Source organism: Mustela nivalis, assembly GCF_964662115.1.
Source record: "Mustela nivalis genome assembly, chromosome: X".
Classification (NCBI taxonomy): Eukaryota; Metazoa; Chordata; class Mammalia; order Carnivora; family Mustelidae; genus Mustela; species Mustela nivalis.
The window spans coordinates 16,432,532-16,446,236 of record NC_139040.1 but is presented as its reverse complement, the minus strand read 5'-3'; the positions used below and the strand labels follow the sequence as shown (position 1 = coordinate 16,446,236).

Here is a 13,705-nt window from a genome sequence, read left to right as displayed (position 1 = left end):
GCTTCTCCTCCCGCTCGCCCTGCTTGTGTTCCCTCTCTCACTCACTCTCTTTGTGTCTCTGTCAAATGAATAAATAAAATCTTTTTTAAAAAAATAGAGTGATCAGTAGAGGCACAAGCTATGTTCCCGTGAAGCCTGTAGTCTAGTGGGAGAGACATATTAATTAAATGAGCACATAAATCAATCTACAATTACAATCTACTCAAGTGCTGGAAAGGGTCCATTACAGAGCACTACAAGAGAGCCGGCAAGGGAGGACCTGACTCATAGACTGTACTGCCGAGTGTTTAGGAATTTCCTTAATGAAATAGAGCTCGAGCTGAAGAGCTTCATCTTCTTGGGTGAAGGTCAGGGTGGGCATTGGGACGGTGTCCTTGGCAGAAGGAACAGCACACGCCAAGACCCGAAGTTGGGACAGAAGCAAGGGTGCAGATGGGAAGGTGAGTTGGGAGGCTCCTGCTCAGGGTCCAGGTGAGGGTTCGTGGTAGCTTAGAAGCAGGTGCATTTGTGAAAACAGAAGGCCAGAGACCCTCTTACGCCTGTGATGAAGGCACAAGGTTTGGAGATTTGGGATGACATGTTACCTTCTGTTTTCTGGGTCTTTCATATCAGTGCGCATCTATAATGGTTCCATTTGTTTGCTTGAATGACAAGAAGTTGGTGGGGATCCGTGGATTTTTCGACTTGCCTTTGCGAGTTGTAAAGCACTTCCTTACATTCCCAGGACGCAGTAGGCCAATGAGTAAACACCCTACTGCCCCGTATACAAAGTAGTTTATACAGACAGCCGCCATGCATTTGGGTAACTGGATGAGGCGCGAGGGCTGTATTATAAAATTTGCCAAACTCTGTTTAATAATAAAGGCAGAGCTGTTTTTCAAGTGAGTTCTATCAAGCCTTTAAGGAACAGAGAATTGCAGTACTATTTAAATAGGTCGAGCGCCTAGCTTGGTTCATTCCTTAAAACTTTGCATAACTGAGAGACCAAACCTGACAAAGATAGCATTTAAAACAAAAGCAAATAAGAAAGCTATAGACCAGTCTCACTGTTATAAATAATATACCAAAGTCCTAATAAAATGTTAGAACATCAAACGCAGTGCTGTCTTCTAACAATTTGAAGACTGTTCAGAATTAGGAAATCTATTAATGTGATCCATTGCCATCAACAGAGAAAGAAAAATCCTATCACCTTCCTGGTGGATGGTGAAAAGGCATTTCATAGCATTCAAGACCCATTTCTGAACTTTAAAGTGCAGTACCAAGGGTCCCCGTGGGAAGCGGGGGGTCCTGATGGAGCATTTATGAGAAGACAACAGTGAAGTGTTAAAGGGACAGTGGTTTTTAACCAGGGCTGAGCCTCGAACCACCTGAGGGTGGATAGGGCCCTCTTTAAAAATGTTCGTGCCTGGGCCCCAGAGATTTTAAACTCAGTGGATTGAGGCCCAAACCATGTTTTTCGATGACTCTCCAGGTTACTCTCAAGTTCACCTGTAACTGAGAACCACTATACTACCAACTACCAATGTTACTTTTCAGCGTTCTTCTGGAGGGTTAAGCCGCTGCAACAAGAGAAGGAAGAAAAATGTCTAATAAATACCATGAAGGAGCAAAATAAAATTGTCAGTATTTGTTATTGATGTCATTGTCTACCAAGAAAATCCAAAGGGACCAACTCCATTTACTAAAATTAATAAGAGCTCAGTAAGGTTGCTGACTATGAGATGAAGTTTTAAAAACAGCTCCAATAACAATTAGTTAGAAAATAGCAAGGAAAAATGTCACCCTCTACCCGTTCCCCACAGACATTCGCACACCACAGTTGAACCTTTAAAACAAACAAACAAACAAACAAAAAACAGTGTTTTACATGGGACCCAAATGGATAGTAAAATGTATTATGTTCCCTGATGGAAAGTTACTCAACACTGAAAGATACCTGTTCTCAAATTAATCTATACATCAAGTATAATTTTGATGAAATATAAAATGTTGATGTTTTAATCTAGAAGAGTGAGTGGGTTATTATTTTCTACTGGTAATGATTAAGTTCCCTTATGAACAGGGAAGAACTAGAGGCTTAAACAAGATAGAAATTTGTTTCTCCCTGCAAGATGTCCCAAGGAGTGCAGTCCAATGTGTTAGCCTCTTCTCTGTGTCATCAGAGACCCGGATTACCATCTTTCTGCTCTCTCATCCGTGGGGTGTCCTTCCGGAGGCAGTAGGAGGAAGTGGGAGCAAAGGAAAGCGGAAGGACGAAGTGGCAGTTCCTCCAGCTGATGGGTTTTTAATCGTCCTTCCAGGAGGTTCCACACACACTTCTGCTCAGCATCTCATTAGCCAGAATTCAGTCACCTCTCCAGCAGGGGCTGGGAAATGCACCCCTGGTGGGTACCAGGCTACCCAAATCTGCTTCAGTGCTACCAAGGGAAGAGGGGAAAGTAGGTACTGGGGTTGTGGACTAGTCTTTATTACGTGCAGCCAAGAACAAGTTTAATGAGATCAAGAGGGGAGATCACCTATTAGATATCAAACCCACTCACCCAGTAATTAAACTGGTACTGGCACAGTGACAAAGATCACAGGAAACTGATCCATGTCTTTGCTGGGTAATTTCGGTGGTTCTAGATCTGTGGAGGCAGGATGGATTGATTATTCAGTATCTGATCTCTGTACAGTTTATATAATTGGCTCCATTTAGGAAACAGTTTGAATCCTTACCTCAGACTGTACCCCAGGAATACCTCCTGGGCTTTAAAAATCTAACCCTAAGTAAAACAGAAAATGTAGGAGAAATTTTCTAGAATCTCTTTGAGTACAGATGACCTTTCTAAACGTGTTAGGAAACTTGGAATTTTTGACTACATTAAAAATTGGGCTAAAAAGAACTCCAAATCCTTAAGAGAAAGAACCCAGTTTAGGGGGGATAAAATGGGTAAAGAACATGAAAAGGCAGTTTATAGGAGAACTAGCCGGGGGTTATAAGCATGTGAAAAGCCACTCACCCTTAGTAATGAAAGAAATGCAAATTAAACAAGGTCTTACTAGTTTTTGCCTATCTGATGGGCAAAGATGAGTAGGATTCACCTGTTGACCAGGTTCTGGAGACCTGGTATTTGCATTTGATAGTGAATTAGAATGTAACTTACAATTTCGGAGAGCAATTTAGCATTGGAGACCACGGCCTTTAAGAAAATAATGTATTTTGCTACTGGTATGCTTAGTAGGGATTTCTGCCAGGGAAGCAAGAAAACAGCTCAAAGATGTATGCGCACGCAGTTCCGTTGCCCCGTGAAGGATAACCGCACTACCCACTAGGGTACCCTGTTGACGCACCTGTGCTGAGATTGGCGTGATTAGCGCAGATGGCATCAGTCAGCTTGGGGATAGAGACAGGAAGCGCAGCTGGCCGGCAGGGCAACATCTGCTGCCTCGAGAGAGTGCTTGCGGTAGGGCGGGCCCAGTAAGTTTGGATTCAAGTTGTGGGTGGGGCCACAGGGGATCCCTCCGCCGCCGCCCCCCCCCCCCCCCCCCCCCCCCCGCCTTAAAAGCTGCTTACCCCATTGAGCCAGCACCTGTTACGGGATAGTCGTCTAGGCCTAGGGCATTTTCAGGTCACACCACCCAGGGCCAGAGAGGCGGCTCATCAGAGTAGAATTCTCCTGAGCCATCTCCCATCTACCAGGTGGAAGGGGCGGGAGCGGCTTAGTAAAGAAGCTGACGCACCGGGCCAGTTTTGGCGCAGTTGCCAAGGGAATAACAGCTAGAGTTAACCAAAGGTGAAATGGGAAAGGAATTTTTTTTACCCTTTAACCCACAACAGCAAAAATCAAGCCCAAAACAATGTCTATCAAGAGACTCAAGTTTTAGTAGGTGCATTTAATGGAATACTATGCAGCAATGAAAGACTGAAGTCGATCCATGTGGAGAGTCATGGAGAGGTGTTCTGGGGTCGAGAAAGGTGAAGCAACCGAGTTGTGTGACCTGTTCTGGCATATAAAAAACACACATGTACAAGATACGTGTCTGTGTTCATAAACGTACTTTACCAGTTGTTACCTCATTCACTGCATGGAGATGGGAGAGAAGCAATTTTCTTTATACAACTTACTGTTCGGCAGTTTTATATTTATATAGTTCAGTGGCTGAATATTTTTATAAGCAGTCCGTTATTTAAAGTGGCATTAAGATTTAAAAACAGGCCCGTGCTAAACATCTAAAATCAGATATGTGGAAAATTCTTGTATTTAAATTTCAGCTCCATTTACATACTGTAATATTTACCCATTTTCACCTTGAGGGGGGAAAAAAAATGGAAAATAAAGATAAGGGGAAAAGGCCTAATGTGAACTTCAATTCTACCAGCAGAGAGAATTTTAAATCTTCCAGGATATTTTCTAGACATGTATGTGATTGTGTATGTACATTTATTCATAAAAAGATCTTATATATGCTTTTGTAATCTGTCTTCCACTTGCTATATCTGAGACATTTTTCTGTGACATTAAACAGTTTTATATCACCATTTTAATGGTTGCATAGTATTCCATTGTACGGGTCTATCAGTGTAATCAGTTCCTTTTTTAGACATTCAGATGGTTTTTAATCTTTAGCTATTAAGAAACCACGTTTCAGTGACCGTCTCTAAAGAAAATATTTACACCAGAATCCACAGTGATTTGAATTACTTTTTATTTTTTCACATTGAAATTTGTTTCTGAAATCTGCTTATGGTGAGGATTCCAGATTTCGTTCATAGAGACTGTTGAGTTCAAATGAGTCCGTGTGCAAGTAGTTTGGGGATAAAAGAATGCACAAATAGGAAATGCAAGGAGAAATACTTCTGAATGAAGTGGCTTCCCTCTCCGGCATGTGGCTTTCCTTCTTTACTGGCTCCTTCTGGATCCTGAATATATTCATTAAATTATTACATTAATCTATACATTAGATTAAATGTATTTGTTCCTTAAGAAGGTGAGGGAAGATTCCATACATAGTTTCTCTGCTTATCCTGTTTTATGGTCTCTGTTGTATTACTAAAATTTTAAAAATATGTATGTTTAAAAAGTGAGTTCCCCACCATAAAAAAGTAAATTATGTGACAGGGATCTTGTTTGACAGGATGTCACCTGTGGTCTTGGTGTCTAGATTGGCAAAGGACACGTAATGGGCCTATGGGAGTGAAAAGTGATGCCATAAAAAGATTAAAATCTGTTTTAACAACTAAGGGCTCTTACTGAAATTTTTCAAAAGTATACAAAAATAGGATACTGTAGCCGCTCCCCATCTAAGCAGCTCCCGAGTTACTGCCACACTTGCTTTCATCTACTGTTTTTTTCTTTTTGCTGAAGCAGAATCCCACACCTCTTGTCAGTGTGTCCCTACATACATCAGGATCACTATGCATTACCACACTTTGTAAAATCAGCAGGAAGCTCTTAGTGTCATCTCCCAAGTCCACATTCACATTTCCCCAGTTGTCTTAGAAATGCCTTTCCAGACCCAATTTGTTCAAATCTCAATACATACAAGGCCCATACACTGCATTTAATGAATATGTCTGGTAAGTCTCTCAAAATAGAGCAATCCCCACTCCATCCCGCCTTCCCCCCTATTTTTGCAGAACCCTGATTAAGTCGTCCTGTGAAAGCCCCACCTTCTAGATTGATTTTTTTGTCTTTTCATGATGCCATTCACCTTGTTCCTCTATCGTGTAATTTACAAGTTGGCTTAAAGGCTTAATTCAGGTTATACTTTGGAGGAAGACTCTTTATAGGTACACTATAAAGGAATTCACTCCTGATAATTTGAACTCAGGCTGTTGGTTTATTTTTAAGTGGTTGCCAACATGTAGCATTTGAAGAATACAGATTCTCCATAGTTCTTTGGAAATCATTGAAAATGTTTTAAAAACTTAAAAATAAGCAAAACTAGGTTGGAAGTCCGTTGTTATTGTTGCTCCCCACCCCCCTCCCTGCCTTTTATTCTACTCACACGTTAGAAACTCTTCATGTTAAAACTAGTTTTAGGTCATTTGTGTCAGAATTCGTATATGAATGTCTTACCTATTGCGGACCACAAGAGGGCACCCACTGAACATTTTTAAAGCATTGTTCCATCTTGTCTTGGTATATATAATTTACCTAAAACTGAGCTGATGTCAGCTCACCCATTGATTACGGTGGGGCACTTGACTATAAAAACTATTGGTACATATACATTAATTGGCCTACCTACGCCCTTGTCCTAAATAACACGCATTGCTTTTTTTTTTAATTAAAAACAATGAATGCCAAATAAACAGTGTATATACCCACATAAAAGGTTGTCAGAATAGCCAGACGTCAAACCACTCCAGAGGTTGTTTGCTGATTTTAAAGGAGGAAGACCTACTTGTACAATGGAAAAGTCTGGCTATCACCACCACTTTAACCAAATGATCCAACAGCATCACTAATAGTGGGGCATTCTGAAATTAACATGCCTCCTGAAGTGTGCAGGGTCCCCTCTCAAATATCCTGGACTCACAAGGAAAAGTTGAACCTAGAGTTAACCAAATCCTTAGACCTTATTTCCAGTTTATAGGAAATATGGGGTAAGAGAGAACCAAATGAAACAGGCCCACAGTTAGACAAATCCAGAATGGTACAGTTGAAAAGGTAGTTGGTCTAACTTTTCCCTAAAAGTCAATGTCATGGGGAAAAAAGAAGTTGGGAGGAGCCAGTCTAGATCAAGAGAGACCGAGCCAAATGAATGAATGAATGAATGAATGAAAATAGAGACCGAGCCAAATTGTTAGGGGGCTCATGAAGGGCCAGGACACAAATGATGAAATGACATTGTGGGGAGTTTGAATAAAAGTGTTTCATGTAATACGAGCAGAAAGCAGCAGTATCTATAGAGTTTATATTATGTCCTAAAATGTGCTTTTGAATTCTGTATCTGAAATGTAGAATTGGACTATTCGTCTATATACCTGCAAATTTATATGTTCAAGTAGGCTGGAAGCTTTATTTTTAATCTCAATGCGTAAAATGAGGAAATGTCTATATCTTTGGGCATACACGACAACTTTTATCCTAAACCACAGGTTTTATTTCAGATGAACTTTTTACGTTCTTATTAATAGTGTGCTTTCCTATCATTCAGATAGAAATGGACGACCTGTAACTAATTGTAGCATTCTTTAAAAGCATAGCTATTTTAAGTGGGCACCGACCTCATCTATTAATGGCATAAATATATTCTCATCAACAGCGAAAAAACATTTTGAGATTTTTATCTTTCCTCATTGTAGACTGTACTGTAAAAATCATAGTGGGAATGATGAGAGAGATGAAGAAGATGAGGAACGAGAGAGTAAAAGCCGGGGAAAAGTAGAAATTGACCAGCAGCAACTAACTCAGCAGCAACTTAATGGAAACTAGGTATGAACGTTACGTGTGTCGGATCTGTTGTCGGGATACAGTACTCGCTGATAAATAACGTTGTTGGAGTAATGGTATATGCAGTATGATTTTTTAATGCTATTATGTTTAGTTCAGCATGTTACTAGAATGCTAAAGGATTGTGTAGGCTTGCATAGTTTTTTTTTTTAACTAGCTGATTTTGTAACCGTAAAAACAAGCGATCTGCTTTATCAATCAGCGTAGCTGTAATGTCGAACCAGTAAGATGTTCTTGCTCCTCAGTAACTTGATTATTTATTGTGCTCCCCTCAAACATCATATTTTACAATTTTTTATCATCTTTTAAACAGGTTCATGGGACAGAGTTAGAAAACTGGGAATGAATAAGACATCCATAACTACTATTCTTTTATCACTGTTTTCTAAAATCAAAAAGGGTTTGTCACTTTTTACTGCCCAACTCTTAGATCCTTCATTGAACTGCCTAAAAACGTCTTGTTTGTTTTATGAGCCTTCACTAGATGGCAGAATTTAACATGTTGATATTACTAGCTGTAGTTTGCAGTTTCTGGGAAGCAATCGAAACACTATTAACCCTGTGTATAGTGTCAACAGTTAAAGCAGACATTGAAATGAAGTAAGCTATATTTCTGGACTGAACAAAAGTTCTACTGTTTAGAGTGTCTAAGTTTGTTTAGTGGACTCATACTCAAGGGAAAGCATAAGCAAATTTCACTTTACAGTAACACGCCTCTGGGGGCAACACATGGGAATTTGTGATTTTCTTTTTTTTCACACTCAAGTCACGGAGGCTAGAAATGAAGAGAACCTTCTTTTTCTCTTGGCTTTGACAGCACATGCTAAAATCTCTTCCAAGAAGTGTGCTAAAGCTTTTCATTTCGTTCCTGTTAAAGTTGTTCTCACTGACCAGCATGCACTCGGGCGACTGGCGATGTTAAGTTGTGAGCTCCGGTGCTTACGCCAAAATTCCCTTGACAGTAAACCTCTTCTCTTATCATGTCCTACAAAGAGCTTCTAGCAAAATGATTGGATCCTTTCAAGTTTAAACTAAGATTTGGCAGCAGCAAATTAAACCTCTTTAAGATTGAAAGGGTTACCACTCACAAAGGACTTCAGCCACCATGTCTGAAACTGGTTTCTCTCAGGTGCCGTGTGGTGTGGAACACTTCATATATTGGCCCAAAGTACACGAGGAGGTCTCAGCCGCTGTTGGAATTAAAAAAAAAAAAAAGTCTGCATAAAACAGTATTTATTTTTCATTTTGTGACCACTATTTTTTAAAAAATTATTTAATACTTCTCATGTTTTCATGCATTGCTTTGCTTATCTGTTGACTAGGCTTTCGGTGCCCTACGTGTTTTGTTTTTTCCTGGTAGGGCTCGGTGGTATTTTCTTAATCATCAGAGTTGTTTATCGAAGCCTAAGAATGCAGCTGTTTAGAAAGGATTTTCACACTGGCATTTCCAGCTAGGGATATTTTCTTCCACGTACCTGCTGAAGCACATTTATGTATTTCTTTATGGCAAAACCAAAAAACTTTAGTTGTGGTCTGCCTAATATTACCATAGCACCTCAGTACCAAGGGTAGGGACTCTGATTTCTGAATTCTTCGTTAACCTACCACATTAAAGCAAATCAGCAAATAAGAAATAATATGTTAACTTGACTGTACATCATGATATTCTGCAGCTTATGGAGAAGCGTTTTTAAAATGTAACAGGTGGAAAATTACACTGTGCTTAATGACTGATTTTTTTTAACTGCTAGTCCCTTAAGGTCACATTTGTCAAGTGTGTTATTTACACATTCACTTCAATCAAGGGACTCAATGATTGCTTTATTTTAACCATCTTTTATTATTTTTAGAAGGAAACTAGCTTTAGTGGGGTTGCCCTATGTGTTTTTCTCTTTTTGCTCTAAATATGCCATTGGGCTTTTTTGTGTGTGTGTATGTGATGAATTTTCAAAATTCACCATGACTTGAAGTGCAACGACAGATCTAGATGTTTGTTTACCGAGCTATGTGACTTTTCCCAAAGGATCTGTACTTTATTTCCTTACAACAGCTTGAAACCTGTTATTTTAAAATCTTCGAATCACTGTGTCTTGATCATTTTTACATTGTGTGCCATAGACTTACCCGTGGAACAGTAGGGCACCTTCATTTTCGGACAACTACTGTAATTATGTTTTTAGGAAAAATGGAAGGTGCCGGGGTAATAGTGACCAGCCAATGATCATATCATAGACTTCACATACTGTAGTTATTAGTCAATGGATTTGTTATGTAATCAAGTGCGTCAATTCCTCTGGGTGTCTTCACCCCTTTCTCTGCCACTAGCAACCAGAATAGCACTTTACCTTTTGGTTGGCTAGAATTAAGTGGCTGGCTACCTATTTTTCTCACTGTGGTGTGATTGGCTAAACAGTCTTTCATTCAAAGTTGAAATGTAAACTGAAGTCACATGAAAAATCACCTTTGGTTGTAAACCTCCAATACTTTGATTCTCCATCCATGTTTTCGTCACATGCTGAGTAAAAAGTGCCTTACAATGTAAAAATTGTACAGTACTTATGTTCCCAAGTAGAGTCATCATCTTCTGGGTAGTAATTACATTGTGGTATGAATATTTAGGAAAATGGACCTCAGCAGTGTATTTACTGTTCATCTCTTAAGTCCTTAACTGTAGTTTTAATAAGCATGACATTATTTGATAAGTATATAACATGTACATCCTTTCAAAAAAATACTGCCATGACTGTCTTTTACGCATATTTTAGCTTGAAATTTCAGAGCGTCTTTTCTTTCTTTCCTTTTTTCCCCCCTCTTCTTTTTTGTTCTGTTTTCGTTATTGATATTCAACAGTGTAATCTTTGCAAGCGTATATTGAAGATTATTCTGGAGCATTTATTGCCTTACCAGAACTGTTAGTAAGAAATGTTCTTTAGCGTAGAAAGATAGACTTGAGTTTCTATACTTTAATAAGAGCTCTTTGTTCCTGGGGGGCGGGGGGGGTGGGGTGTGAATTTTACTTTCATCTCAATTTATTAAAAACCCACAGCTGAAATAGATTTTATTTCAAAGATCAGCAATTTTAGAATTTCAGATAGTACTTGCTCAGGAGTACACGCTACTCAAGATATTAAGAGAGTAACAAGCTATGTAGATCTACTGTTGAATCAGAATCTATGTACTTGAACAAATGTGTGAATCTTAAATATCTCAAAGAAAAAGAAATGTGTTCTAGAATGTTGTTGCTTTTTTGAAAAGCACTAAAGGTTAGACCAAGGTATGCAGTTTTGTTCTAACAGGCATTTAGGTTCGTTGTAAAGATAAGGAATGCATTATGGGTCAAAATCAAACATTCCTCTCATGTTATGTATATTTTGTTCCTGTTATATTGGCTTTATTTTCAAAATGGTAGTTTGTAGTATTAGTTTCCTTTTCTTGGTATCCTTGCATATACTATTCATTCAATAAATGAGTTACGACTTTCATGTTTGTACGCTTGTCTTTTTTGTGAGAGGGTCTAATGACGCGCACAGCGACAATAGGACGGTGTTCCCTTTAGTCTTAGAGACGAGATGCCTAGTTGGCGTAGGAACTGGTGGTCAGAAAGTGCATTCGAGTCCAGTTCAAGGCGTCACAGCACAGAGGTTTCACCATGGAGAGAACCGGCAGTCTGCCGGGTACAGCACAAGTGCGTGACTCCTCGCTGCTCTTATTATTACGTGATTCGGGGAGAACCCTGGCTTCTACTGGGTCCTTGGAACCTAGGTAGAAGGTGCTTTTGAAAAATAAGCCAAAACTCCTAGTGTGGTTTATCTGCTTGGTAATAAGGGTGAAGGGATTCCAACTTATGAATTTAACCCTTATCATGGGCAGCTGACTTCTAGTAGCACGCTCGTACAGTGAGGTAGGTGTAGCCAGGGCGGAAAGCAGTTTTCAGTCAGTGGAAGGTGCTCGTTCCATACAGAAAAGTCCTCACCTGCATTCCTACTCGAGAGGAAAAAAAATTACGGAACAGGTTCCGATTAACACCAGAACTGTGGGACGGCGTGCCTGACTGCAGACATTACCTAGTCGTGCTTGGTGCGTGTGCTTAAAATATATTACTTAGTTTCGTTTTTTTGTTTTTTTGTTTTTGTTTTTTTAAAGATTTTATTTATGTATTTGACAGACAGAGATCACAAGTAGGCAGAGAGGCAGGCGGGTGGGGGTGGGAAGCAGGCTCCCTGCTGAGCAGAGAGCCCGATATGGGCCTTGAACCCAGGACCCTGAGATCATGACCTGAGCTGAAGGCAGAGGCTCAACCCACTGAGCCACCCAGGTGCCCCGTTTTTTTTTTTTTTTTTAATTTAAGATTGTATCTAAAAAGAAATTATTTTTAAGTAATCCCTACACCCGAGGTGGAGCTCGAACTCAGAACCCCAAGATTAGGAGTTGCACACTCTATATCCACTGAGCCAGGCAGGCCTCCCTATTACTTTATTTCATTTTTATTACCACCATAAAGACCTAGAGAAGGGAGATTCTGTGCTTTTCTTCAGCTAACTGAAACTATTGGCAGCTGGGGGCCTTGGGGGGGGGGGTTGTTCTCCTTTTCCAGCTTCAGTCATCAGCAGGTGCTGAGACCATTCTAACGTATGAAACTGGTAGAATTTCTTAGGAAAATTCTATGGCCAGCAAAGGGCTGGTCCATCTTTTTAGGGAAAACCCTCCTTATTTATGTATCAGAGTCCTCAGCTGCAGAGACGGTGCTGCTTTGTAGATCAACCAACGTTCACATAATTTTGCCTTGTTTAGATAATGAGGCATCTGGACATTAAGGACCTAAAGCAAAAATGCATTCTTGATTTCTGTTCAGGGGGTGGAAACTAGAAAGTCACTTAGGAAAGTAAGCGGCCATGTTCTGTACGTGGTCAGTGTACCGAAGTCATTTAGACCTGGATCTTTGTCAAAAGATAGGAGGTCCATAAACACCCAGATTATGCCTTTGTCTCTACCTCTCTGTGGCTATAAGTGTGTTTTTACAGTGGGGGTGGGGGTAGTGCCAGGGAGATAGGGAAGATGATGCTGGGATAAATGATCTCATAAACAGGCAGAAACAAAAATGCTCTGTGAAGGGCCAAACCTTTGAACTGGGACCTGAGAGAGAGTCTATTCAAGTGAGCGCTAGGAGGAGGAAGATAGAAATAAACCGTGCTTTAATATGGACATTGGATTTAGAACTGCTGAGCTTCTACAAAGTGATTTGTACAAAAGGGTGAGGCGGTTTCCGAGTGTCTTTTTTTTTTTTTTTTAATCAGAGCTATTTACAGATTGTTTTCTTTATTGAAGTCAGGCATGGCTGTTTAAAGAGCTAAAGAACTGATCCCTGCTTGAAGACTTAATGATAAGAAGCCAGGCACCAAGGATCGCATCTTGTATGGTGCCCTTCTTTTTCCCTTAAAGATTTAATTGATTTATTTATGAGAGCGAGAGCATGAGTGCACGAGAGTCGGGAGGGGCAGAGGGAGAAGGAGAAGCAGGCTCCCCGCTGAGCAGGGAGCCCGATGCTGGGCTTGATCCCAGGACCCCAGGACCAGGACCGGAGCCGAAGGCGGACGCTTCACCGACTGAGCCACCCAGGCACCCCTGCCGTTTGCCCTTTATGTGAAATGTCCGGAAGCAGCAAGTCCACAGAGTCAGAATGCAGATTAGTGGGTGCAGAGAGGGGGCCCTGGGGAGCAACTGTTAGCAGGTACAGGGCTTCTTTTTGGGGTGATGCAAACGGCTGGAATTAGGTAGTAGTGATGGTTACACAACTTTGTGAATATACTAAAAACCATGAATTATATACTTGGAAAGGGTGAGTTTTTTTATTACATGACTTTAACCTCGATTTTTAAAAAGTACTGTGTGGTCATCGTACACAATTAAAACATACAGAGATCTGTAGGGCAAAATGTGAGACCTCTCCTTCCCCGCCGCACCGCGTCTGCAAGCCTACTCCCCAGGATGTGACATGGGTCCTTCTAAAGTACTTGTGTACATCTCTAACTTCTATACTTTTTAGCATAAATAGGGTCATGCTGGGCATGGAGATCTGCCCCTGTCCTCTTCGCTGGAACACCACCACAAGCTGTCAGAACAACTAGATTTCTCGCCTTCTGTTTAGCAGCTCTGTGAACGGGCTGGAATGGTTCTGTCTGGTCTCACATACATCTTCGTGTTCTTATTCAGGCCATTTCACAAGCTAAACTTCCAGAAGTGGAGGTGCTAAATAAAAGGTA

General features: G+C 40.5%; 1 protein-coding gene across 4 annotated transcripts in view; it reads left to right on the top strand.

The window, feature by feature from the left end:
- Positions 1-12,811, top strand: part of PHF6 (PHD finger protein 6) — a 47,649-nt gene extending 34,838 nt beyond the window's left edge. For 2 of the 4 annotated variants that reach the window (XM_082717653.1, XM_082717656.1), the window contains 2 exons: positions 7,298-7,427; positions 7,759-10,925. In XM_082717653.1, the coding sequence (XP_082573779.1) occupies positions 7,298-7,427 (130 nt within the window). In that variant the 3' untranslated portion in view covers positions 7,759-10,925. Of the gene's footprint in view, positions 1-7,297; positions 7,428-7,758; positions 10,926-12,792 lie in introns of those variants that run through there. The other 2 variants (XM_082717655.1, XM_082717654.1) reach the window with 2 other exon arrangements.
- The last annotated feature ends 894 nt before the right edge of the window (positions 12,812-13,705 follow it).